This window comes from Pezoporus flaviventris, unplaced genomic scaffold, assembly GCF_033815535.1.
Source record: "Pezoporus flaviventris isolate CSIRO_AGI_PZ_B2104156 unplaced genomic scaffold, CSIRO_AGI_Pfla_v1 ptg000040l, whole genome shotgun sequence".
NCBI classification, from domain to species: domain Eukaryota; kingdom Metazoa; phylum Chordata; class Aves; order Psittaciformes; family Psittacidae; genus Pezoporus; species Pezoporus flaviventris.
The window spans coordinates 10924817-10948453 of record NW_026892588.1 but is presented as its reverse complement, the minus strand read 5'-3'; the positions used below and the strand labels follow the sequence as shown (position 1 = coordinate 10948453).

The 23637-nt window shown below is 52.7% G+C and overlaps 4 protein-coding genes, 1 long non-coding RNA gene and 1 other non-coding gene across 8 annotated transcripts; 2 read left to right on the top strand and 4 right to left on the bottom strand.

The window, feature by feature from the left end:
* Positions 1-1141: 1141 nt before the first annotated feature.
* On the top strand, positions 1142-1260 carry LOC133275540 (5S ribosomal RNA). The gene has a single exon (XR_009745583.1). It is a non-coding gene; the product is annotated as a 5S ribosomal RNA (ribosomal RNA).
* A 2066-nt stretch (positions 1261-3326) lies between these two features.
* Positions 3327-8197, bottom strand: LOC133275392 (autoimmune regulator-like). The gene is made up of 7 exons (XM_061465361.1): positions 5929-8197; positions 5675-5849; positions 5400-5585; positions 4603-4680; positions 4179-4518; positions 3896-4105; positions 3327-3791 (listed from the first exon to the last, which is right to left on the bottom strand). Exons 1-7 carry the CDS (start codon positions 6067-6069, stop codon positions 3647-3649), a joined length of 1275 nt encoding a protein of 424 aa, XP_061321345.1. The 5' UTR covers positions 6070-8197; the 3' UTR covers positions 3327-3646.
* Positions 4833-5366, bottom strand: LOC133275363 (uncharacterized). The gene is made up of 3 exons (XR_009745481.1): positions 5293-5366; positions 5088-5201; positions 4833-4983 (listed from the first exon to the last, which is right to left on the bottom strand). It is a non-coding gene; the product is annotated as an uncharacterized LOC133275363 (long non-coding RNA).
* A 457-nt stretch (positions 8198-8654) lies between the features above and the next one.
* Positions 8655-13434, bottom strand: LOC133275362 (uncharacterized). The gene is made up of 2 exons (XM_061465288.1): positions 13277-13434; positions 8655-12246 (listed from the first exon to the last, which is right to left on the bottom strand). Exon 2 carries the CDS (start codon positions 12211-12213, stop codon positions 11371-11373), a length of 843 nt encoding a protein of 280 aa, XP_061321272.1. The 5' UTR covers positions 12214-12246; positions 13277-13434; the 3' UTR covers positions 8655-11370.
* A 225-nt stretch (positions 13435-13659) lies between these two features.
* Positions 13660-17559, top strand: SCLY (selenocysteine lyase). Of its 3 annotated transcripts, none has more exons than XM_061465285.1 (12): positions 13660-13792; positions 13886-13998; positions 14087-14187; positions 14314-14470; positions 14801-14928; positions 15039-15203; positions 15331-15437; positions 15724-15760; positions 16093-16176; positions 16308-16410; positions 16593-16668; positions 17292-17559. In XM_061465285.1, the coding sequence occupies exons 1-12, from the start codon at positions 13761-13763 to the stop codon at positions 17449-17451; spliced, it is 1263 nt and encodes a 420-aa protein (XP_061321269.1). In that variant the 5' UTR covers positions 13660-13760; the 3' UTR covers positions 17452-17559. The 3 variants fall into 3 exon arrangements, with proteins under 3 accessions (XP_061321269.1, XP_061321270.1, XP_061321268.1); XM_061465284.1 differs by having other exon boundaries at positions 13664-13810; XM_061465286.1 differs by lacking the exon at positions 16593-16668 and having other exon boundaries at positions 13661-13810; positions 17292-17434.
* A 1431-nt stretch (positions 17560-18990) lies between these two features.
* On the bottom strand, positions 18991-23348 carry SLC35G2 (solute carrier family 35 member G2). The gene is made up of 2 exons (XM_061465287.1): positions 22474-23348; positions 18991-20763 (listed from the first exon to the last, which is right to left on the bottom strand). The coding sequence occupies exon 2, from the start codon at positions 20739-20741 to the stop codon at positions 19506-19508; it is 1236 nt and encodes a 411-aa protein (XP_061321271.1). The 5' UTR covers positions 20742-20763; positions 22474-23348; the 3' UTR covers positions 18991-19505.
* Between the last annotated feature and the right edge of the window lie 289 nt (positions 23349-23637).

Here is a 23637-nt window from a genome sequence, read left to right as displayed (position 1 = left end):
CAAGGTAAGAGATGACATCCTGGAGGGTAAGGACCAGCAAGGGCCATGTATCTACAGAGAGAAAGCATTTCACAGGACTCGAATGAAGGATGGTGTAAAAACTGGCCCCTATGAGGGCTCCTTCCTTTTTTTCAGTGTGTGAGGGTGCTGTGGTTACAACCCTGTAGCCCCATCCCCTGCAAGAAGCCTTCCATATCCACCTCTAGAACAGCAGACAAGTTGTGCATGACATGAGCTGTACATCACCAACTCCAGGAGACACCAGAGCTCCCTGTGTTACAGGATGACTGATCAACCTTGTGCACTGAACCCATTTTCCATGCTTTTCACAAAACAAGGCTGCTAAGCAGCTCATTGAGCTCAGGTCAGAAGGAGAACCTATTTGCTTACAGAGCAGAGAGGACCACTTACCTGTTTTCCTTCATCTGCATTTTAAAAACAAGCTAGAAACAAGCACACCCACTTCCTTGCATGCTCTGCCCTCCAAAGGAAAGACTGATCTGTGGCTCCTTCTGACCTGGAGAGAGGCACAAAGCCAGCCAGGTCCCATCTTGCTCCCATCATTTAAGCTCATTAGGTCCAGGTGATGCCATGCTGAATATATTGCAGGTAGCCCCCTTCTCAGGCCATCGGGTGATATGTTCACACCTTCACAAGCTCTTTCCCACTTCCACTTCTCCTACAAACACATGAAGCCATTTCCATCCCTGAGGCATATTGTTTCTGGAGCATTTGCTAGGATCTGAGATATCTATGGCCATGCACACCAATTACCTGCTCCAAACTGAAGCCTGATGCTTCTGCATTGTGCCTTGTATCATCACCTGAAGCAGGTGAACATGCTTCCCTGCCAGGCTGGTACAATTCATAAGTGAAAACAAAGATCCACAGTGCTGGGCAAGAGCACGTTGTGCACTTGTACACAACAGAGAAGAGTTAAGTCATCTTTTCTTGTACCCAGCCTTTAGCCGAGTGCATATACAGAGAAGGAGTATGTGGCTGAGGTAGCTTGTGTTCTTCTACAAGGAGTGCCAGCAGGGCATGAGTGCATCATAAGGGTGCCAGTTTTGGGTGCTGGGGCTGAGTGCGGGTGGGCAGCGTGGGCGGGCGCACCGAGAGCGGTGGTGGCAAGAGAGAGGCTGCCTACGGCCACACCACCCTGAAAACGCCCGATCTCGTCTGATCTCGGAAGCTAAGCAGGGTCGGGCTCGGTTAGTACTTGGATGGGAGACCGCCTGGGAATCCCGGGTGCTGTAGGCTTTTGCCAGCCCATAGGGGACCCTGCGAGCTATGGCGGCACCTTTTTTTTCTTGCTGGGATATTGCGGAGGTGCAGGTCCGCAGGGGGTGCCCGTGCCGTGTTGCTGGGGGGCTCATAAGGCCAAGTAGTAATCCCACTACTTGGAGGGAAATAATACAGACAAACCAGAAAGAATGTCGCTGGGGAGCAGCAGCATTAGTGGCACTTTGAAAGAAACACAGAGGATCAGTAAAAATGCTAGAAATAGCGAAAATGACAACCACAAAACATGGAACGGGTTTGAAAAACCATCCAGTTGTAATGAAAAAGATTCAAAAGGGAACACTGAAATCAGGAATGGAACCAGGAGATTATTGGAAAATAGATTTTTCAGAAATCAATGAGTATTGATTTGGATGTTAGTGGGAGCCAGTTCTGTAGGGTGTTGCATAGGGGCAGGTCTGTGGGGTGGTCCCATGCAGCTGTTGTAGGGGGTGGTAGAGATCATGGTGTACTTCGATGGGAATTCTTCCTTGGTTATGTGGCTTCTTGCTCTTTGATTGGCCTTTGTTTTGTGCTGATGATGGACAGGTGGGATTTAATTTTTGATTTTTTTTTTTTCTCTGCTGTTCAGTCTTTTAAGTACTTTTGGCGCTTTTTTCACCTAAGCTTAAAATATTTTGTATAGTTTTAAAATAAATTTCTCTTGTTGTATATTCTCTGATCATGATGCTTATTTATCCTGTCCACACTTTACCTAGAGTCGTTAGCTGTACCCGCATTTCTGTACTTGTCTCCGTGGTTGGAGCACTGGCTCAATGGTCGCAGTGCCTGATGCTGTTACCTGTTTTCAGGGGTGCCATCATGCTTCTACAGTTCCTGCAGCAATGCCGTTCCACAGCCTGTGCTGTGGGAGCTGCCTTCAGGGCAGCAGGCGCTAGGCGAAGAGCCCATGGGTGTCTGCAAGGGGCCGTGCCATGCTCTGGAATGCCCACTGCAGGATCCCGTCCCAGGCGCCCTGCAGGACAGCCCCAAGGTCATTCTCCTTGCGCCCTTGTCTGTCCTGGCTATCTCTACCTCACCCCCTGCCTAACGTCATCCTGTAGGTCACACTGGAGACATAGTCCCCTGAATGGACTATGCCTGTTGCTGTCTGTGGTGCCATACCTCACCCAGGAGGGCGTCAAGCTCATCCCTGCTCAGCACAGGGTCACTGCCGAGGGAGCCATCCTCTGCCTGCAGGAGGAGACACGTCCTGTCAGCTTTCCTGCCTGCTCTCTGCCTGCAGCCCTTGGGTCAAGGCTGGTTGACTGGGTTAAATCTGTCACCTGGTGCAGCCTCATATCATGCTACATGTCTGTAGCCCCCTACCCCCCCTCACCTCCCTCCCCAATACAGCTTCATAGAATGGTTAGGGTTTGAGAGGACTGTAAGATTATCTAGTTCCAATCCCCCTGAAATGGGCAGGGGTGCCTCAGCCTAGACCATGTCACCCAAGGTGCTGTTCGACCTGACCTTGAACACTGCCAGGGATGGAGCATTCACAACTTCTTGGGCAACACATTCCAGTGCCTCACCACCATCACAGTAAAGAACTTTTTCCTTAATAACCGATCTAAACTTCCCCTGTTTAAGTTTTAACCCGTTACGCCTTGTCCTGTCACTACAGTCCCTAATGAAGAGTCCCTCTCCAGCATTCCTATAGGCCCCCTTCAGATACTGGAAGGCTGCTATGAGGTCTCCACGCAGCCTTCTCTTCTCCAGGCTGAACAGCCCCAACTTCCTCAGCCTGTCTTCATACAGGAGGTGCTCCAGTCCCCTGATCATCCTCATGGCCCTCCTCTGGACTTGTTCCAACAGTTCCATGTCCTTTTGATGCTGAGGACACAAGAACTGCACACAATACTCCAGGTGAGGTCTCACAAGAGCAGAGCAGAGGGGCAGGATCACCTCCTTTGACCTGCTGGTCATGCTCGTTTTGATGCGGCCCAGGATATGGTTAGCTTTCTGGGCTGTGAGTGCATACTGAAGGCCACTCATGTTAAGTTTCTCATTGACCAGCACCCCCAAGTCCTTCTCCGCAGGGCTGCTCTGAATCTCTTCTCTGCCCAACCTGTAGCTGTGCCTGGGGTTGCTCCAACCCAGGTGTAGGACCTAGCACTTGTCATGGGTAAATTTCATAAGGCTGGCATTGGCCCACCTCACAGGACTTGAGCAGCATGGCTAGAGCTCTTGCCAGTGAAGACTGAGACAAAGAAGTCATTGAGAACCTCAGCCTTCTCCAAATGAAGGATAGCCAGTTCTCCCATTCACTAACTTGCCTTCAGTAACACTCAGCCAGTCCCTCACCCAGCCTGAGATAACATTCCTCAGCCTTATCATTCCCTTTGTACCCACCACTGCTGCCTCACCCAGCCTGTTTCCCTCCATGGGGCTGGTTGCTGGTGGTACCAACCTTTGCTGCCTGTAGTGGGTGGTTGCTGGCCACTGTGGTGCTCTCCAGCCTGCCTGTGTCTGGGGTGGTCACGCAGGACGGGCATAGCAGCAGCCTCCTACAACCATGAGGGGTGACAGAGACCATCAGCGTAGCCTCCCCCTTCCCAGCCATGGGGGGGATTTAAGGCTAGGATGTGGGGGATGATGACAGGAGACTCACCTGGGGTCCCTGCTGGGTGCAGAGCAGTGTCGGGGTGCAGGTATCTGGGTGAAGCAGCGGCTGCAGACACTGCCATCACCTCCGTTGCCCTGGGGTCCACATGCCTCCTCCCCCAGGGTGTCCAGGGCTCTCTCCACAGCTGCATTCGCCTCCTGCAGCCCGCTTGACTCAGCCGCTGTCACCACACAGGAGCCACACTGCCATGTCCCACTGCACAGCCGAAGCCAGGTGGTGAGGGACAGCTGGGGGGGCACCGGGTTCCTGATGGCACCCTGGGGCTCACCTGGGGACGCGGGGCAGTGGGGGTACCAGGCAGGCGAGGTGGAAGGCCCTGGGGCAGCCATCGCAGCAGATGAGCTCACCACCGTCACCGCACACCGCACACTCGTCCTCGTTCTCCTGCCCCAGGGGAGCGGGCAGGGGGTCACCACCAGCCAGCAGGCTGCAGCAGTGCTGGGGCTCATGCTGCCAAGGGACCCCAGAGCCTGTTATCCCCATCACCCTTTCCCCTTGCATCACCCGCCCTGCACCAAGCGCGCCAACTGCAGTCAGGGTGGGAATTGCCTGTTTCTGGGGAGCTGTAGCCTTGTGACAGCGGGCAGCTAAGCCCCAGGTTGCCTGTGCTCAGCTGAGCAAAGGGACATGCAAGGGACACTCCAGTGGTCCCTGTTTCACCAGGTGCCTCTCAGGGATGCACAGGGGCTCACCTGGTGTGGCACAGGGTCCTGGCTGTGCACAGTGGGTGTCAGCAGCTGGTCCCGGGGGTGCATTCGGGGCTCCCCACTCTGCAGGAAAGACAAGCAAGGGGGTTGGGCGAGCTGCTGGGACAGCCTGACATGGGGGGACACCCCCAGGCCATGGTCATGCTGCCAGGCAGGAACAGTTCCCTGCCACAGCCTTGGGTAGCTGCAGAAGTGGGGGGGGGGGGGGGGGGGGGGAAGCAGGTGGTGGTGGGGTCTTTACACTTTGGGATGCCTTGGGCCGGGCAGGGGGCCTCAGGCTGCGGCTTCTGCTCCTGGCACCTGGCTCCTCACAGGTGGCTGCAGCATGCAGCTCGTCCCCAGCTTTGCTGCCCACCTTGGAGCTGCCTGCAAGAGAGGCCAACAGCAGCGCCCTTACTCCCACCCCTCCTACTGGGGGCAGCTTCTGGCTTTGGGGGGGCTAAACTGGATGGGATGTTAGCTGGTGCTACCTGGTTCCAGTGTGTGCTTGATGAGGATGCCCTCGATGGCCCCTTGAGTGACAGGCACCTCACCGCTTGCCACAGCCACTGCTCTCTGCACAGAGGTGGCCGCTGCCTGAAGGGCTGCAAGCAGGGATTGGCTTAGTGGAGTAGGCATCAACTGCAGGCAAACAGTGCCCGGGCAGACACTGCCCCATCGGGGTTAGGCACTCACCACCGCCACGAGGGGCGCGAGGGGCATCCACACCCTCTGCCTTCTTCACAGTCCTCAACTTCACCAGAGGCCCTGCAGGGCATCAGGGAACACTGCACCTCAGGGATCCCCCCGGCACATCTCCATCCCACTCTGTGTCTCCATACCAGGGCTGGCGGTGTGCCGCGGGGAGAGCTGCACGGCTCGGGCTCCATCCCGCTCCTCAGGGGCTCTCCTCTTGCCTTGGGGTCTGTGCGGTGCTACGGGGCTGGGGGAGAGACGCCTGCCACGGTGCTGGCGCCCCAGCTCCACCTCTGTGAAGGGGACAGACACAGCCAGGCCTGGGTGTCACCCCTGCCTGCCAGCAGAGCTGGGAGGGGAGCCAGGGATGCCCTCCTGCTACCTCTGGGGAAGGCACCACGGAGGGGCCGAAGCCGTGTGTAGCGCTCCAGGTTGTAGTCCTTGAAGAGCACTTCCCAGAAGTCCCGGACAGCAGCAGCGTCTTGGCCCAGCAGCCAGGTGAGCAGTGCATGGAAGGCACGGTGGGAACCCTCCCGCTCCGTCCGGCTCAACGTCTCCTACCGGTGCCATCACAGCCTGTCGCTGTCATCAGCCAGCCCCACGGCGTGGCCATCCTCTCCCACCCTGCAGTCTCACCTTGAAGATGTGCTCCGGGACAACATCGTGGTCAGCCAAGCCGTGCAGCAGAGGGAAGATGTCATCCACTGCCATGGCAATCTCGGTGCGGTGCAGCTTCAGCAGGCGCCGCAGGTCCCCCTCGCCGCCCGGCACTGCCATGCTGCAGGGAGGCTGCCGGGGATGAGCAGCCTGCCCCGACACTCCCCTTTAATATGCCCTGGCCACCAACAGTGGAAATCTTATCAGGCTCCCGCAGACCCACTCATTTCTGTATGAGGCCATGTAACCTGAGATTGTTCCTCTCGACACCAGCTCACCGTTGGCATGGTTGGGCTTACCCCCATGGCACTGCTCCACCCCCAGCACTGGGATTTGGGCTCCGGCTGCCCCTCAGCTCAGGGCATTAAGAGTGGTGTTAGCGTGAAGGACAGCCAACACTGCAATGACCACCCCTGCATGGCCAGGGAGAGCAGGTCTGTGGGGTGCTGGCACAGGGGCTCCTGCCTCTCTTGCCCTGTGGCTGGCCAGGCATTGCCCCAAAATTTCTGGACTTTCCACAGGACCTGCTTCTCTCATCCAGAAACTCAGCCCCAGAGCACGTGGGAAGCAATGCCCTGACAGCAGGGGAAAATGGGGATATTTGCTCTGGCTGCCTGCAAACCACCAATAGGAAAGCACTGACACCAAATGTGTGATCAGGTACAATCAGGAACGCTGAGCAAGCAAACAGCCTGCCTGAAGTGTGGCATCACTGCCTTCCAGCCTGCCAGTGCCACAAACAAGGCCAGGGATTACCTGGGCAGGCGCTGCTTGCAGCTCCTAAACCCCCACTCCCGGAAATTGGGCAATAAAGTGATTTCACCGCATATACACAATTGTAAAAACCTTGGAACTGGTGCGAACTGGCTCCTTGGGAGCACTGGGCATAGAAAAGTCTGGGACTGGCTGCTCTGTTAGCACATGTCCAGGAAAGAGAAAGCTCCAAAGCTCCTATCCCAACTGTGGTATCTGCTGGCTCCAAAGCTGTGCCAGAAGGAAGTGGCTGCTGTTCAGAAACTTGGGAATAACAAGACATCATCTTCTGTGAGAGCAGGAAATACCCTCATACACATCTGCTTAATAAATTAATGTGTTCACCATGGAAATACCCACCCTGAAGCTCCTTTCAGCATTTGGGGTGACTCTTCCCACAGAGGCACTGGGAGAAATGAGATTGGGGTCAGGCAGGTGACCTTCTAGGTTCCCATGCCCCACACAGGAATTTTAGTTCCCAGTTCTGCTGTGGCAGGGATGGCTTTGCCACTGCCTGATGCACCCCTTTACCCCCCAAAACACGGGAGTCAGGAGAAATGGGAGCTGAAGCTCCCTGCAGCCAAGCCACAGGCACTGAGCACAAGCCCATCAATGACACATTCTCACAAGTCTGTTCCATCCTTCCCAGGAAAACCATTTTCCCCAGTGTTCCACCTGCAGGGCCAAAATGTGTCACCACGACCCTGTTAAGCTGTCCCATGCCTCTAGGACAAGACCCTGGTGCTTGCTGTAGGCCAGCTGATGGTTGTCCCCTCCCAAGGTCCACCCACCCGCAGTTAGGGCAGCTCCTTCGAGATCAGGTGCTGCCCAGTGCAGCTGTGAGCCATGAGCCCACAGCACTGGGCTCAGACTTGTGTTAAATTCCAGCATTTTGACTGTTTCTGTGCCCTGAATCACAGCAGATTGTTTTCCACATCCACACTGCTCAGCAGTGTACTGATTTGCATTTTGGGTTGTTATTTTTGTGTTCCTTCCCCTTTCTGAAATGCTGCACAGGAGGTGGAGCAGCAGCTGCCAGGTGCCATGTTAAGAGGCATGTACATTCTGGTGTATTCAGGTGGGTATTTCTATATGTCCTTGCTTAGAGCACACCTTGGCAGCTGGAAGGTACTTGTAAGGGCCATGAAAAGTCAGCTTTTACTTGCAGAGGGGTGTAAAGCCCTCCCTGGGGCTGGCATGAGCCCTGCCTAGCTGCAAGGGCCCAAGGTTGGGGCACAGAGGAGCCTGGTCATGCTTTCAGCTTTTCTGTTGCTCCCCTTGCAGAAATCAGAGGAAAAGGTTCAAGCTAGGTCAGCTCAATCGGAGCTGAAATCTGTGAAGGCTGAAGGTGTTTCTCCACACCCAGTTAAATCAGCAACTCAGTGCCCAGCAAAAACATATGTAGCCCTGGAATGCACACTGATTCCCTCCTCCTGCGAAAAGCTGTTGAAGCAAATGGGCCCTTTAGAGCATGTCTCTTTCCCATTTCCTTTCCAGGTCAAGGTCTCACGGTGCACTTTTGGTCTTTGGACACCACTTGCCCAGTGCTCATCTCATACAACAGGTCCCTGAAACAGACAGAAGTGGGAAACCCTCCCCTGGGATCATGCCAGGAAGTTAGGTCCCTCGCTCCCCGATACCGATCTCTCCATACCTCAAGCACACTGGGTGAAATGCTGCCACGATGCTCAGAGGTTTCATCCCTCTGCCCTTACCTTTGGCTGCTCCAGGCTCCAGCACTGTTGGTACAAAAGGGCTCTAGGTAGGCCTCAAATCCTAGACTCCCATTTCTAGCAGCTCCCCTCCTGCTGCCCCATGCAGTCCAGCTGAGAGCAGGTCCAGCTGCAGCTCCTGCAAGAGCCTGGGAGGGAGAGCTGGAGTAGAGGTGGTTTATTTTAGCTTCAGTTTCCTCTTTTCTCCCCCTTTAGAAAGAAGAAACAAAAGCCCAGAGGTATGTTATATTAATTTATTTGGGACACACCAAAAAAGGAAAGTCAACAACTGTCAACGTACAAAAGTACAGAATCCTGGGACAAGATTTACTGTCCTGATTAAAAAGGCACCATGGTCCCAAAGAAGAAGTAATCAGAATACATCATTTAGAAATTTCCCTCCCCTGTTGCAGCAGAAACAGAGCCAGGCTTTGGCTCTATCCACAGTCAAACCCAGTTTAAAATAAAAACAATTTAAATGCAATGAACACTGCTCAGCCTGTACAGGATCTCATGGAAAGAATCACAGCCTAGAGGATGGTTGGACTTCTTCAAAACAGCAAAGGTGACACATCACTAATAACTGAGGAAGACTGCAGACTTTTGAGGTTTTCAGCTCAACTTTCTGTAACACACGTCAGTTCAACTGAAACTAGCAGGCTGAGCTTGGGGCTTCTGGATGAAATGCAATTCCCTGTGGCAAACAGGAAGTCAGATTCGACAACCTTAAATTCCCTGAATCCCTGAAAAATCGTAAAACACTACACAGCTGTGTTCCATATTCGAGTCAACCCTGGTGGATTTGCTTTACACACAAGCATGTATACTGTCAGCTATATTTGTAATACAAAGGGGGGGTTACAGCAGTTATCTTAAAAAACATCTACTTCGGCGAGGTCCGAGCTTGGCTATATTCCCTGCTGAAACAGAGCTGCTGGTGTAAAAGCCCAGTGAGAGGCTCAAGTCCAGCACCTCAGGGCTGGAAGGCAAATAGTTCAAACGTGACATAAGCTGCATGGGGAAGTCAGTGAAGCACGTCAGAGAGAGGAGAGGGAGGGCTGCAAACGCTCAAACAGCAGAGGCTGAAGGGTGCTGCAGAACGTGGGTGCGTGCTATTAAACCTGTAACGACACACTACGGGTGATGCAGAATACACTGAGTTCACTATGTATTTTGGAGCAACTTACCGTGAAGAACTTCTCAGAGATACAGTATAAGGATCCCGGCAATGACTAATGAGCAAGGTCACTGGGAAGCTGATGCATGGCTCAGAGCCGGACAGATCCGTCCTTGGGCGGAGGGATGGATCAGAGGTACACCAGAGCTGGCCTGAGCAGCGAGGCCAGGGCTGCCGCCACCTCTTGTGCTTGCTCGCTCTGCTGTGTCCCAACTGGACCAGCAGCTGATTTGTGTTTCATTCCTCCTTTGGCATAGGACTTCAAAGCAGTCCAAGAGCTGATTCATTAAAAGTAAAGGAACTGTCAAAATTATTCGTACATGCATTTATTGTTAAAGGGAGTAAAAGCCAAAGAATGAAACAGCACGGGTTAATGTCAGTAAAATGATGTGCGGGACGGAGAGGAAAAGAAATGGAGAAAAGCCGAGATACTGGAGTGGGGAAACCAACATTCACACTGAAAGGTAAATTTGAAAACCAGGCAAGTTTGCACTCTTCTTACCAGAGAACTTCTGTGGGCAAATAGAGACTTGGGGTTTTTAGATCTCAGTGTACTCTGGTGAGGCTTGGGAATCTCACGAGAGATCTCCAGCACTGCGTTTCACTGAAAGTTCAAGTCTCTTATCTTTAAAAACCAGCAGTTAGCAACTCTAACTAAAAACAGCAGATACCCTCATACTGGGGGCATCCGAGGTCACAGACACATCACTGCTCAGAGTGTAGGTGGACAAGAGGGTTATACTTTGTTCAAACCAACTCTGGGTGGAAAACTACCATTTCCCCCCGGCTGGCCTGCACAGATCTCAGGGGTGGAAAAGCAAGCCCAGGCTCAGGTGCCTTTTGCTGTAAATACCACAGCTATCCACACCTGGGAAAGGCTTTTTCTTTCCTATACCCTATGAGGCAGGATAACAATTTATAAAATTCTATTCATCTTCAAACTAAATAAAGCAATTTGCATCCATCTCCCTATATTTAGCCCCCCACTCCCCCCCCCCCAAGATAAAGCATTACCACTTCATTTAGGATTCACACCTTAGATCCTAGATTAGGGACTTCATGTTATAACTCATCCAATTATGGGAAGGTTTATCCTGATCAAGGAAACGTCAGTAAAATAGAATCTAGAATAAAACATTCAGAATCACCAATGCTTTTACAGCCAAAGCACTCAAGTGTCTCCTGATCTCTCTTCTCCCCTCCTCAAGCAAGAGAGCAATCCCTTTGCAAAACTGCAGGGTTCCTCTCTGGGACTGGGTGATACAAGCTTAAAAATCACCTTCTTTCCTCGCAGCAACACCAAATTCTGCTGAAAGGGGCCAAGCACCTTTCACTTCCACTGAAACCAGAACGCGTTAGGGCTTTTCAGCACAGCACTTCCTGTCAGCAACAAGTCCAAGTTATTTCCCTGCAGTAAATCCGAGTCCTGTTTCATACTGTTAGGTCACCACTGGCCCAGAAATGGCGAGAGACTTTCAAAAACCCACTGGTGTAGACAGGACCTTGGAAGAAGAGGCTTATATGCTACGTAACCTTAGATCATCTGCTACGTTTGAGCCCTTGCATCATAAGCTGCTGGCTATTTATCCTTCCAAATTCACGTGGTTTAGTCCTTGTTGCTGTTATCCCAGCGCTTTTTCCTGGAAGCAGGATGTTCCTGAGCTCTGGCTTGGGGATCTACAACAATCACTTCCAATTGATGGTGGGATTTCAAACTTGCCTAACGTGTGCACTGCCACTTCATACTCCAGCAGCTCTGCCTGCCGACTCCGGCATGCACTAGCAGTTTTTGACCTTCTCCACAGTCTCGTAGAAACCAGGCCTAACCCTCCTGATGCTCATTCTTATATGCTGGCACTCCAGTGGCATGGCAGTGCTTTCAGGAGTCGTGGTGCACAGGCGCTTCCTTCTGCCCCGCAATGAAAAAGCTGGGGCCCCGCCATTCTCTTCAGCCAGGTAGGATTCATCGACACTTGTGCCTTCATCTGATTGCTCACTTTTGTATTTTGTTTCCTTCACTTTGTTCCCTTCCTTCTCCTCCCTGGCAAGTTTTCTGAAGTGCTCCAGACACTGTATCTTTCGTCTTCTGTCCATCATCTTCAATTCTTGCTTGTCTGTGAAATCTTCATAGTACATTTTTCTCTCGCTTCTTTGATCTTCAAGGAATTTCCACTCGATGCTAGTCATTTTTATCCCACTGCACTCCTCCAGTTTATTTCTTGTCTGCGTGTCTGTGCAAAACACGTCAAAGAGCTTCTCCGAACTCTCATTGAATCTGTCTGCTTTCTCAGTAAAAGCCTGGTTCTGTCTCTGCTTCCTGGTCTGATACAATCGGGTAAACTCCTCGTACATTTTGAGGATAAGTTTCTTTATGTTTTGCGTCGCGATGGTGTGCAAGTTGCAAACCAACCAGTGCTCCTGCAGGTGCTCTGCAAGCAACTGGGCTGCATCCTCTTTGGATCGCTGGGCCTGGCCAGCTCTTTTGGGCTGCAATAAATACAGCATGTTCTGAACCACATCCTTCTTGGTTGGCAGTATTCCCTGGGTGAAACCTGAAGACTCTACATATTCAACAGTCCCCAGAGTCTTCCGTGCTCTCACCTCGGTATCCAGTGATTCCATCACTGCTCGTTTATATTGTAGTTATGACACAACCTGGAAGAAGGGGGGGGGAAGTATGTCAAATGCTTTTTTATTTTTTTCTTGCCATTAATATAAATAAACAGATGAGAAACCACTCAGACCAATAAGATCTGGGAGTTTATGGTATACTCGGTTGCTGTTGGATGGCTGCTGCTAGCCCAGCCCATCTAAACATCTGCACGTTGAGACTCTCTCTCCTCCGTGCGTTCTTAAAGCTTAATACAGTGTGCCTGTTTATGTTAATTAGTTTTTAATGGGGCTTTAGACTTCGTATTGTCAATTACAGTCAATCAAAACGGCTTAGGGCACCGGACTTCAGCTCCGACGTGCAAGGACAGGCAAGTCTGGACACCGGCCGCACCTCTCCGCGGCTTCCCCTGCGCGGGTACGAGGCTGCCTAAAGCAGTCAACAGGCGAGCTCGCTTCCCCGCGTCCCCTCGCTGGGAGCGGCCGCTAAACGCCGGCTCGCCTTCCCGGTGCCCTCCCTGCCCCCGACTGAGACACCGCCCGCAGCACAGAGGCCGCGGCTGAGGATTACTCATCGACGCCCGCCGCGGCCCTGCCTAGGCCCGGCCTGCCCCGCAGCATGACTGGCACTTTTCCCGGCCGCGCAAGCAGCGAGGGGAGCCGGGGCGAGCGGTACCACAGCCCGCGGCTCTTCGGCCGCACCTAGGCCCCCTCCGCCCGCTGCCGCTGCCACCGCCATGGCCGAAGGGGCCCGGGGAGGCACGAGGCCCAGGCCCGCTGAGGACACCGGGAGCGTCGCAAGCCCGCCCGCCGCCTTGGCCCCCTTCAGCCGACAGCTCAGGAAAGCAGGAGCGCGCCCGGGACCACCACAGGGGAGCAGGGTCGTGGCTGCTCCCCACCCCCGCTGCCCCCCCCTGCAGAGCTGAGTCACGGCGCTGTGCCGAGAGAACCCAGGGCGCCCCACGCCCGACCCGCCTGAGGCCTCCTACGGACCACGGGCCCCGGGCGGGGGTCGGCGGAGCCTGGCGCGCCCTGCCCCCGGCCCGGCCCAGCCCCTCCCCTCCCCGGGGCTCACCGCCATCTTGGAGGGGGGTCTGCGGAGCCTGCGCAGGAAGGAACAGGGGGAACGGGCCGAGGGAGCCGCCGCCATCTTGAAGAGGGGCAGCGCCTCGAAGCCTCCCGCCCTCCCGCGCCCGGAACATCCGCCCCCGCCTCCCGCAGAGCGAGGGTGCGCGCCAGAAGCGCGCCCGCGATTGGCCTGGCGGGTGAGAAAGAGCTTGCCGGAGGCCAATAGGAGCTCCGCGCGCCCGGAGTCCCCTTGCCAATGGGCGGGCGCAGTGCGTGCCGCGAGAACAACGGCAGCTGATAGGCCCAACTCGCAAACAGCTGGTAGTGGATTGGCGGGCGGGCGTCATGGCTGCAGGGAAGGGAGGAAAGAGGGAAGGTGATTCGTGAGCTCTGTGGCCATGGAGCGTGCAGGAGGGAGCTGATTGGTGCTGCCGCGGCGGTGGGCGGGCAGAGCAGCTGCGCCCTCCTCTGTGTGTACCGTGGAGGCGGCGATGGGCGCCGGGATGGACCCGGTGGAGTCTCGGTGCGAGGAGTCGGAGGGGTGAGAGCCTGCCCCGTGCAGACCCTCCTGCCCCCCCCCTGGCACCCGCTCACCTCTTGCCTGTCCACTCTGCAGGAGGGTGTACCTGGACTACAACGCCACCACCCCCCCGGCCCCCGAGGTGGTCCAAGCCGTGCGGGATGCCATGAGCCAGGCCTGGGGCAACCCCAGCAGCTCCTACCCCGCAGGTAGGGACCCGGGGAGCTGCCGTGTTGGTTATCTGCTGCCCCGTGGCCAGGGGAGCTCATGGCAGAGCTGCCACGTCTCGTCCTGCAGGGAGGAAGGCAAAGGAGCACATTGGCAGTGCCCGGGAGAGCGTGGCGAGGATGGTGGGAGGCCGGCCAGAGGACATCGTCTTCACCTCGGGGGGCACGGAGGTGGGAGCAACCCCCATGCTTCCCCTGCCTGCCACTTCCTCGCCAAGTGGTCATGAGGAGGGTGGGTTCGAAGGGCGCAGTGTTCCCTGTAGAATTTCGTTTTCCTCTCTGCCTTCCTGCCTTCAGGCAAACAACATGGTGATCCAGACTGCCTGCAGGCACTTCCACAACAGCCAGGCCATGCCCGGGGACAGCTGGGGGACACCACACATTGTCACATCGAGTGTGGAGCATGACTCAGTCCGACTGCCACTGGAGCAGCTGGTGAAGGAGGGCTTGGCAGGTGAGCGGCAGAGGGGCAGGCTGGGAGGCACCTGGCTGCAGATCTGGCCCCCCCACAACCGGAGCTTTTCTCTGCTGGTGGAGAACAGGGACACGCTTGCTCCATGATGTTCCTCTTTCTCCTCCCAAAGGGCACCGAGTTTCCCCATAGTGTCCCCCTTTCCTTAAGCTGGGTGCACTACCCTGTTGGCATCCTGAGAACCACCATGCTTTCTGCCTGTGCACCAGCTGCCTGCACAGTTCTCCTGCCCCACCACTTAGTGGGTTGCAGGCAGCCCTGGCCATTGTTGGGCTTCCCAGCAAACCTCAGAGCTTGTTTCTTGGCTTGCAGAAGCCACTTTTGTGCCTGTGTCCCAGAGAAGTGGGCAGGCTGAGGTGGATGATGTCCTTGCTGCCATCCGGCCGACCACCTGCCTGGTTTCCATCATGTTGGCTAATAATGAGACTGGGATCATCATGGTGAGTCTGTGGGCAGCAAGTAGGATGGGGTAGGGAAATCCTCACAAGAAGGTGCTCAGTAAGGGGGACCAGACAGTCCTTGGGATGCAGCCCCTTTTCCCTCCTACCAGCCTGTCATGGAGCTGAGCCAGCGTGTCCATGCCCTCAATCAGCTGAGAGTGGCGAAGGGGCTGCCCAGGATCCTAGTGCACACAGATGCAGCGCAGATGATTGGCAAGGGTCGCGTGGATGTGCAGGAGCTGGGGGTGGACTACCTCACCATCGTGGGACACAAGGTGTGGCACTGTTCACGTGCCCCAGCCACTCTTTGCTCTCTAAGACATCTCTGTTGGGTGCCAAGGAGACTTTGGCAGCCCCCCCAGCTTAATACCCCACTGTGACCGTGGCTCTTTCTCCTCACAGTTCTATGGCCCGCGGATTGGCGCGCTGTACGTGCGCGGCCCTGGCACCACCACCCCGCTACACCCCATGCTCTTCGGAGGGGGACAGGAGAGGAGTTTCCGGCCAGGGTAAGGTGGCTGGGTGATGGCCTGGGGAGCTAGGCCATGCCAAACCATGCATAGCTACTTAGTGCGAGCTGAGCTGGCAGCTCTGTCACTTGCAAGCCCTTGGATGGGCAGCCCAGCACAGGGAGATGGGTCTGTGCATGGGAACTGTGGGATCCTGATGTGGGGGCCCTCCTAACCACCACAGAGAAGGGTCCAGGACCCCCTGTCAGCAATGAGAGAAACACCTGTGCCCTGAGGTTGGGTTTCTGTCCGGAGAAATAACTCCCTGCTCCCTCTTCGCTTCCAGCACTGAGAACACCCCAATGATTGCCGGCCTTGGCAAGGTGAGTCAGTGATGTTCATGGGTGAGCAGTTCTCTGGGGGTGCTCTCTGGCACTTCCAGCATGGCGACGGCCACCTGCGCTCCCTGGTCACTAAAAGTGACAAACCTGGGGCTTTCTGGTGCCAAACAAGGTGCTTCAGAGCACTTGATGCAGGTTTTGCAGCCCTGGCAGCGGGCAGTCACGGAGCTCACATGGTGCAAGGCACCAAGAAGCTGTTGAGGGATGCAGGGAATCTGGCAGTTCCCACGCTGGACTCATGTGCCAGGGGGCTGTGCACATATAGAGGTGTTGGGGGGGTGCCGATGGAACCTGTCTGGGTTTTCTCTCCTTAGGCTGCAGAGTTGGTGAGCAAGAACTGGGAGACCTATGAGGCTCATATGCGGGATGTTCGAGATTACCTGGAGGCCAAGCTGGAGGTAGGCAGACCTTGTTCCTGTTTGTCTCTCCCCTCCTGGGGTCTCAGCCTGCAGAATGTGGGGCCTGGACCCACATCAGGACAAAGCTGCTCACAAACCTAGAGTGGTTCACAACTCTCTGATTTCTCCAGACTTCCTTTGGGAAGCAGAGGATCCACCTCAACAGCCACTTTACAGGCTCCAAGCGACTTTGCAACACCTCTAACTTCTCCATCCTGGGCCCAGGCCTTCAAGGTAGCTCTTACCCCATGACTGCCTCATTATGGTGCCCATGGAGCCAAGTACCTGCCCTGCACAGCACCCTGTGGCTAGACATCAGGGAGTGCTCAGCCAGGGCTTTGGCAGAGAAATGAAGCAGGCAGTGGCCCTCAGAGAGAGTCTGGGTGATGGGAGACTTGTGCTTGTGTGTGCTGCAGGGCGAAGGGTGCTGTCCTGCTGTAAGATGCTTCTCGCCAGTGTTGGGGCTGCCTGCCACTCTGAGAAAGGGGATAGGTAAGCAGCTGCCTTGGCCAGGCTGAGGGTGTCTTCCTAGAGGAGTGTGGGAGGGAAGGAAAAAGGACAGGGAAAGGCACTTTTGTTTTCTGTGGGCATGGTCACCTGGAACAAAGAGGGTGCAGAGCTTTCTAGAGGGGCTGAAAGGTGCTGAAGGAGGTAATTGCAGGAGGCACAGACGGAATACTTGACTGCTGCTTGGAAGGACTTTGCCCCTCCTGGCTTTGGTGGTGCAGCTGAGCTTGGAAGTACTCTTAAGCAGCTGGTACTGCCAGAAAAGGGCCTGCCTTATGTCTCTGTGTGCGTGGCTCACCTGCTCAAGCCCAGACTGGCCTCCAGCAGGCAACTGGCCTGGTCTAGAGTAATTCCCTCTAGAAATGGCAGAACTCCTAACCCATGCAGGCATGTGAGAGGTCCTTCCTTGAAGGGGAAAAGCTAAATCCTCCACAGGGTAACAAGCTCAGTAGGAGCAGATGCTTTTGGAAACGGAGCAGGGCGCTGTGCAGGAGACAGATTTGCCTACAGATGTGCCCCTTCTTAGGGCTTGATGGAGCTTTCTGGTGATGACATGTGCTTCCTTTGCCTTCAAGTTAAACCTGATTTCCCCCATGCCTGTGTTTCAGGCCCTCCTTGATTCTGCTCAGCTGTGGGATCCCCTATGATGTGGCACAGAACGCCTTGCGGCTGAGCGTGGGGCGGGACACCACCCGGGCCGACGTGGACCTGGTTGTGCAGGACCTCATACAGGCTGTGGCGCAGCTGGACCAGGACCAAGCCCCATAGAGCTTGGGAATTGCTTGCTCCCTGGCCATCAGGCAGGTTCTTGGGATGCGGTTGTGTCTGATTGACTCCTGGCTCCCTGTATCAATTTGGGCTCAGGGTTTGGCAGGATTAGTTTTGTACCTGGTCTGTAAGCCTGCATCTTGTGACTGTGGATCAGACACAGGGGAGGGGGCAGGAGGAGGAAGTGGGATTACCCGTTTTGGCAGCCATGTGCTCTTAGGGCTGCTTAGCTTGCACTCACAGGGGTCACAGCAGGGCTGGCACGGCTCTGCAGCATGTGCAGCTTGAGCAGAGAGTGGAAGCAGCAGGGAGCTGTGCTGGGGCAGCTCAGCAAGAGCTTGGTCAGGACTGTCACACTGCATGGTGCAGGCATCTGGGGAGTTTCACTGTTAAATGCTTCTCATCTGCCAGGACATACCCAGCTGCCTGCATGCATGTGTGCATGTTGGCATGATGGAGTCCCAAAGCTCAGCTGCATCCTAGGTATTATAAATGTGGAAGCCGTAGGAGATGGAGCCTTTTGCCCTGGTTGCTTTCCACAAAGGAAGCTTTCCTGCTGTCTTACCGCTCAGAGGAGTAAAGGCCATCTGCCTCAGAAGGAAATGAGTTTATAGAACAGCAAGATTCCAGGCTGGGAACTGCCAGGGCCCGCAGCTACCAAGGGGGTTTTTGGCTGGGAAAGTGTTTGGTGTGGCTTTCTCAGCACTGCATTGCATCACCTGTTCCTCTCTCTCCTGTCCTTCCTACAGTAGGCAGAACTCCTGTCACCAGCTCCATGTGATCCCAAAGGAGACATGTTGTGGCAGCTGTAACTGTGCCAGCACCATCTCTGAGGAAGTGTGTGACCCAGGAGATTGCTCTCATCACTGACAGAGGACATAAGTGTCCTCCACATTGCACAGATTAAGAGCGTTGCTGATGGGCTGATGCTGGGGAATCTGGTCTCCCTGGATATTCATAGGAATAAAAGTGTTTGCTGTTGCTGTGGCTTTTTACAAGTAAAATGTATTTTCCATGGGGGAAGCTGGACTGGTTGGGGTCATCAGAGCAGTACCTTTGCCCTCAGAAAATGCACATGTCCCAGAACAGAGGCACAGTTTGCTTCAACAGGCAGGTGCGTGCTGGTCCTGGAGCCCAAGGACATGGGTTTTTAAACACTGGTCTTCACTAGCCATACATTAGCACAGCCAGGAATACTATTTGGGACCATAAAACCTTGGGGCTTTTTCTAAATCTAATTTCTAACTGCCCCTGTTACCACTGCTGTTCACACCTCAATCTCAAATGCCTTCTCTTTTTACTTTTTTTCCTTGCATAATTGTCAAAACCGCTTTTAGAAAAAGTGATTCCATAGAAAGAATATTGCTCTGCTTCAGGCATGGATCTTTGATATACCGTAGACCTTACAGCTCTTGGGGACCTTTCTTTCACAGCCGTGGCACAACTGGAGATCCCATTTTTGGGGCTTTTTAACCCTACAGGAGATCTGGGCTTCCTGCATTGATTCAGATAGAAACTTAACCACAAAGCACAAAAAGCTTTTACTGACTGATTCTTTATACACAGGAAATGCAGGTTTTAACCACAGAAGTATCAGCATCACTTTGAGCATTACAGCCAAAGCAGAAGTAGTGTTACAGAGGAGATGAGTACTCTGGTTGGCCATTTTAATGGCTTTACTATTAATTTGCCTACTACCACATTGCACAGGAATGAGAGTCACTAGTGAATTCCTCTGTCTCTGTTGCCTTATCCAGGGAAGGTGAGGAGGAAACCTGCCCAAGGCTTGGCCAGCAGTCCCTGCTCATGCACCCTACTTGCTGGGGACAAATAGTCTTTCCTCACATGACAGAACGCCAGTGGTGGTATGTGCTAGAACAAATTCACCTGTCATGGAAGTCTAGAAACACCAACATTGCTACACCAGCTGTGAATTTAAACAGTAGAGAGAGAATCTGGCTGCTCTAGACAGAGACATAACCCATGAACACTAAAGTTGAAATAACTAACTTCCATATGGTCACATAGCCAGATTCAGAGGACAAAACCACAGTTCATTTAATGGAAGAATCCACAATCTCCTGATAATCTTGCCTTCCTAAATTCTTCCAGGACAGTTTGTAACACGCAAGGAAGAAGACACTAACCAAAATAACAGCTCCCCCGACAAGATCATAAGCACCTGGGAAGATCCGCAACACGACAAGTTGCAGGACCATGGCAATGACTATTTCCAGGTGCTGTACGGTGCTGACCAAAGCAGGGTGGAACTTGCTCAGGGCATAGTAGACCCCCAGGAAGGCTGCTGTGGAGCACAGGCAGATGGCAAGGAGATAGCTCCAGGTTTCTCCATCCAGTGGGACGATTGGCTCTTGAAGTAAGAACATGGTGGATGCTCCCCACACCGTTCCCGTCCAACTAAAGGTGAATAGTGCTGTCCACATGCTGATGTTATCTTTGATTGACCTATAGACTATCATGGAGAGGGCAGTGGTCAAGCCTGCCATAACAGTCATGGTATAGCCAAAAGCTTCCTTCCAGGTGCTTAGCAAAGAGTTTTCCTCCTTAACAATATTGGGTATCATGACCAGACAAACACCAAACACGCTGCCAAATACAGTAATAAGGTCTATGTATCCCATTCCTTCATCTATGAGTAAAAAAGCCAAAATGGCACTGAACACTGTAGTGGTAGCCCTCCACATAATGGTCCCATTGCTGGGGGGAACTATGGAGAAGGAAGTATAAGCACAGGTAATAGAGATAACATTGCAGACCCCATAGAAGAAGAGCCGGAGTCTGTAGCCTTTTGGGCCAAAGGGAGGCTCATGGTAGTAACACACAACAGTAACGGACAGCACTTGTAAGACTGAGCGGATGAAAATTAACTCTAGGGATGGCACTTTGGAACGATCAGAAATTAATCTTGTAATTAGAGCCACGCATCCGTGAGCCACAGCAGATCCAAAAAGGACTACCCACGTTTTCCTTGACTGCAGTATATTTCCCTCAGGAAAATGCTGGGATTGCCCCATCTCATTAGGTTTTGCCAGTTGTGCTGGCTGAAGTTTGGTGTCTATTGTACCGAAAAAAGTCCTTTCTCTCTTTTTCCCATCATTCAATAGTCTTTTCTTAGGATTATCCTCCATAAATACTCCAGTATCTTCATTAACATCCTCATATCCCTCTTCTCCTGGCTGGGGATAATGAGAAGTATATTTCACTGTTACTGTGTTGGGATGAATTTTCACTCGCTTTTTGACTGGGTATTTTTGGGAAGACGAATCCATTTCCTTAGGGAAACTTCCTTGCCTTAAGAAAAGGAGATGCACTGTTATTTTTATGTAATGAATACCAAGGGTTTCATTAGTATGCAAATGTCATTAGTGTTTACAAGCTACTTTTATCAGCCAAGTCAGTACTAGTAGATTATTCTTGGTTTTGCTTTTCCAAAGTCAACCATGACACTTTGCTTTAGTCATTACTTTAAATCACATATATTCTCATTATGTATACTACATATAATGCATTCTAGTATATACTTATTCTAATGAGGAGGTTCCCTTGCAAAGCTTTATGAACAGTATATACCCTGTATATACTTATTGTTAATTGCTTGCTAATGTTACAAGATTATGGAAGAAATTTGGCAGCAGGAGATGATCGCCTTGTTCCTAAACTGACAGAAAGCACACAGGGAAATAGGGAGTATCCCTGAGCAAGTCAGCATAGCTACTGTATAAATAAACAACACAGTTTGAGCAGTGCTTCTTTGACAGTGTTAAAAGTTCCTTTCTCTCTTCATATCCTTTCATTTCCAGAGATAGATTTTGCAACACATTTGTTCTTCAAATCCGATTTATTTTTTTAAAGGGGGTAAATTTAGAAGTGCTGATCCAAACTGCCAGCCAGACCTTCCTGTGTGTCCTGGTTTAAACCCAGCCAGTGACTCAGCATCATGCAGCCATTCACTAACTTCCCCTTGCCCCCCCTGGGGAGGATGTGGAGGAGAATCGAAAGAATGTAAACCTCACAGGTTGAGACAAGAACAGTCCAGTAACTAAAATACAAATAAAACTACTATTAATGATACAGGAAATAACAAAGGGAGAGAATATAAAACCAAAGCCGGGGGGGGGGGGGAACACAACCCAAAAAACCAACACAAGTGATTCACAATACAATTGCTCACCACCCACTGACTGATACCCAGCCTGACCTAAGCAGTGATCTGTCCCTTCTGGATAACTACCCTCCCCCTACCATTTATATACTGGGCATGATGTGCTGTGGTATTCAAATACCCCTTTGGCTAGTTCAGGTCAGGTGTCCTGTCTGCTCCCTCCCAGCTTCTTGTGCCCCTCCTCACTGGCAGAGTATAAGACTGAAAAAGTCCTTGATCAGGGCAAGCGCTACTTAGCAACAACTAAAACACTGGTGTGTTATCAGCTTTGTTCTCAGACTAAAGCCAAAACACAGCACTGCACCAGCTACTAGAAGAAAATTAACTCTATCCCAGCCAGAACCAAGACGCTGTGGCAGACATTTAAAAAACACAGCCACAAAATCTGTCTCTTATTGGAGGTCCATTTCATTCTATAACAAAGAGTGCCTGTGGTTTGTGCACACCACTGTGGCACAGGCAGCAACACGCATGCTGCTGTATGTGTCAGAACAGCAACAGCCTCTCAAAACAAGCAAGAGAGCAATGTCAGCACTTCACCAGCACAAACACCACCTGGTCTTTGCTGTTGCAGGCATAGGCATCTTGCCCACAGAGAGCCCACCTGCAGCCTTAATTCCCTCCAGCTCTCCACTGAGTATGCCATCACTGTCCCAAAGCCTAGTGTGACAGCAGCAGGTCAGTTTAATTCAGGCACAGGGATGTCATTGAGATTACTTTGTTTTCCCAGCACCCTCCATCATCTGCACAAAGAGCCCTTCCAAATGAAGTGCCAGCAGGAGAAATGCAACCTTCCCTGCCTTCTCTTTGCCCAGCAAATAAATACACAAAGACCTTACCTGTGACTGAGAAATTTAATCCCAAGCCAGGAGGGGAAAACACCTCTTGGTCATCTACATCTTTGCCCGGGTGTCTAAACAGAAACAACAGATGCTCTCAGATATCAAACAGGAAAGGTTACAATCATCTCAACACAGAAAGTAATACTTAAAGGAGGCACGAAACATTCTGCTTATTTTTCAAAGCTGCAAATTTGAGAAGCACTAGCATGCCTCTGAGGCCATGCTTCTTGGAAACTGGCAACCCTGGTGCATCATTATGGAAAACACCCCACCACAAAACCCCAAGAACTTTAGATGGAGAAAAAGCAATCAGTGTTGTCTTGCCAAAACCACTCCACAGCCATCTCTCAGAGTTATTGATGGACCTAATGCAAAGAACAAGTGGTGGTTTTGTAAGTGTAAGGCTCCTACAGTTTAACAACAAGCAAATTCACCATCCCATGCCTGCCCCACTGGCACTGCGGAGCAGAGGACCCCCAGGAAGAACCGTCCTCCTGCTCCAGCCATCCATCCCCATAAGCTGATCCCAGCCCTGCAGACAGCAGCAGTTTGGCCCCTGTGATATCAGTAGGCGATGGGTATGGACCTCTCTGCAGCCCTTTTCCACAGGGACTATGGAAGCAGCAGAGCAGGTGGATCCTGAAGGTGCAAGACCACAGCCAAGTAGAGAATTGGGCTGAACAGCACAACGGCTGTTTGTTGGGGAGACCACAATTCAAAAGGCAATGTAGAAGTGGGTGCAGGAGCTTGGCACAGAAATACTCCTAAAAATATTGTGGCCACGTTCAGCCTTTGCATTTTCTCCACCACCTGTGGATGTGGATATTCTCCCTGTGTGACAGCCAAGCACTGCATGTCTCCAGGCAAAAATAATTTACGTAAGAATAGGCGGGGCTGAGTGTTTATTGAACCCAGTGCTACACCCAAGCTAAACTGTCTCCTACTTCTTGCAGGCAGAGCAAATCCCTGGTGGGGACTTTGAACAGGGAGAGGGGTGGGCAAGAAGGCAGTGCCAGTTTAGACCTGTGCAAGCAAGAAAGGGATCCCAAGGCACCACCTTACTCTTGCCTTTGGCTGACTAAGCCCGCTCCCAGCTCTGAGATACCCCACTGAGGGTCTGAGGACAAGAGAGGTCCTTGTGTTGCAGGAGGCCTTGTGCTA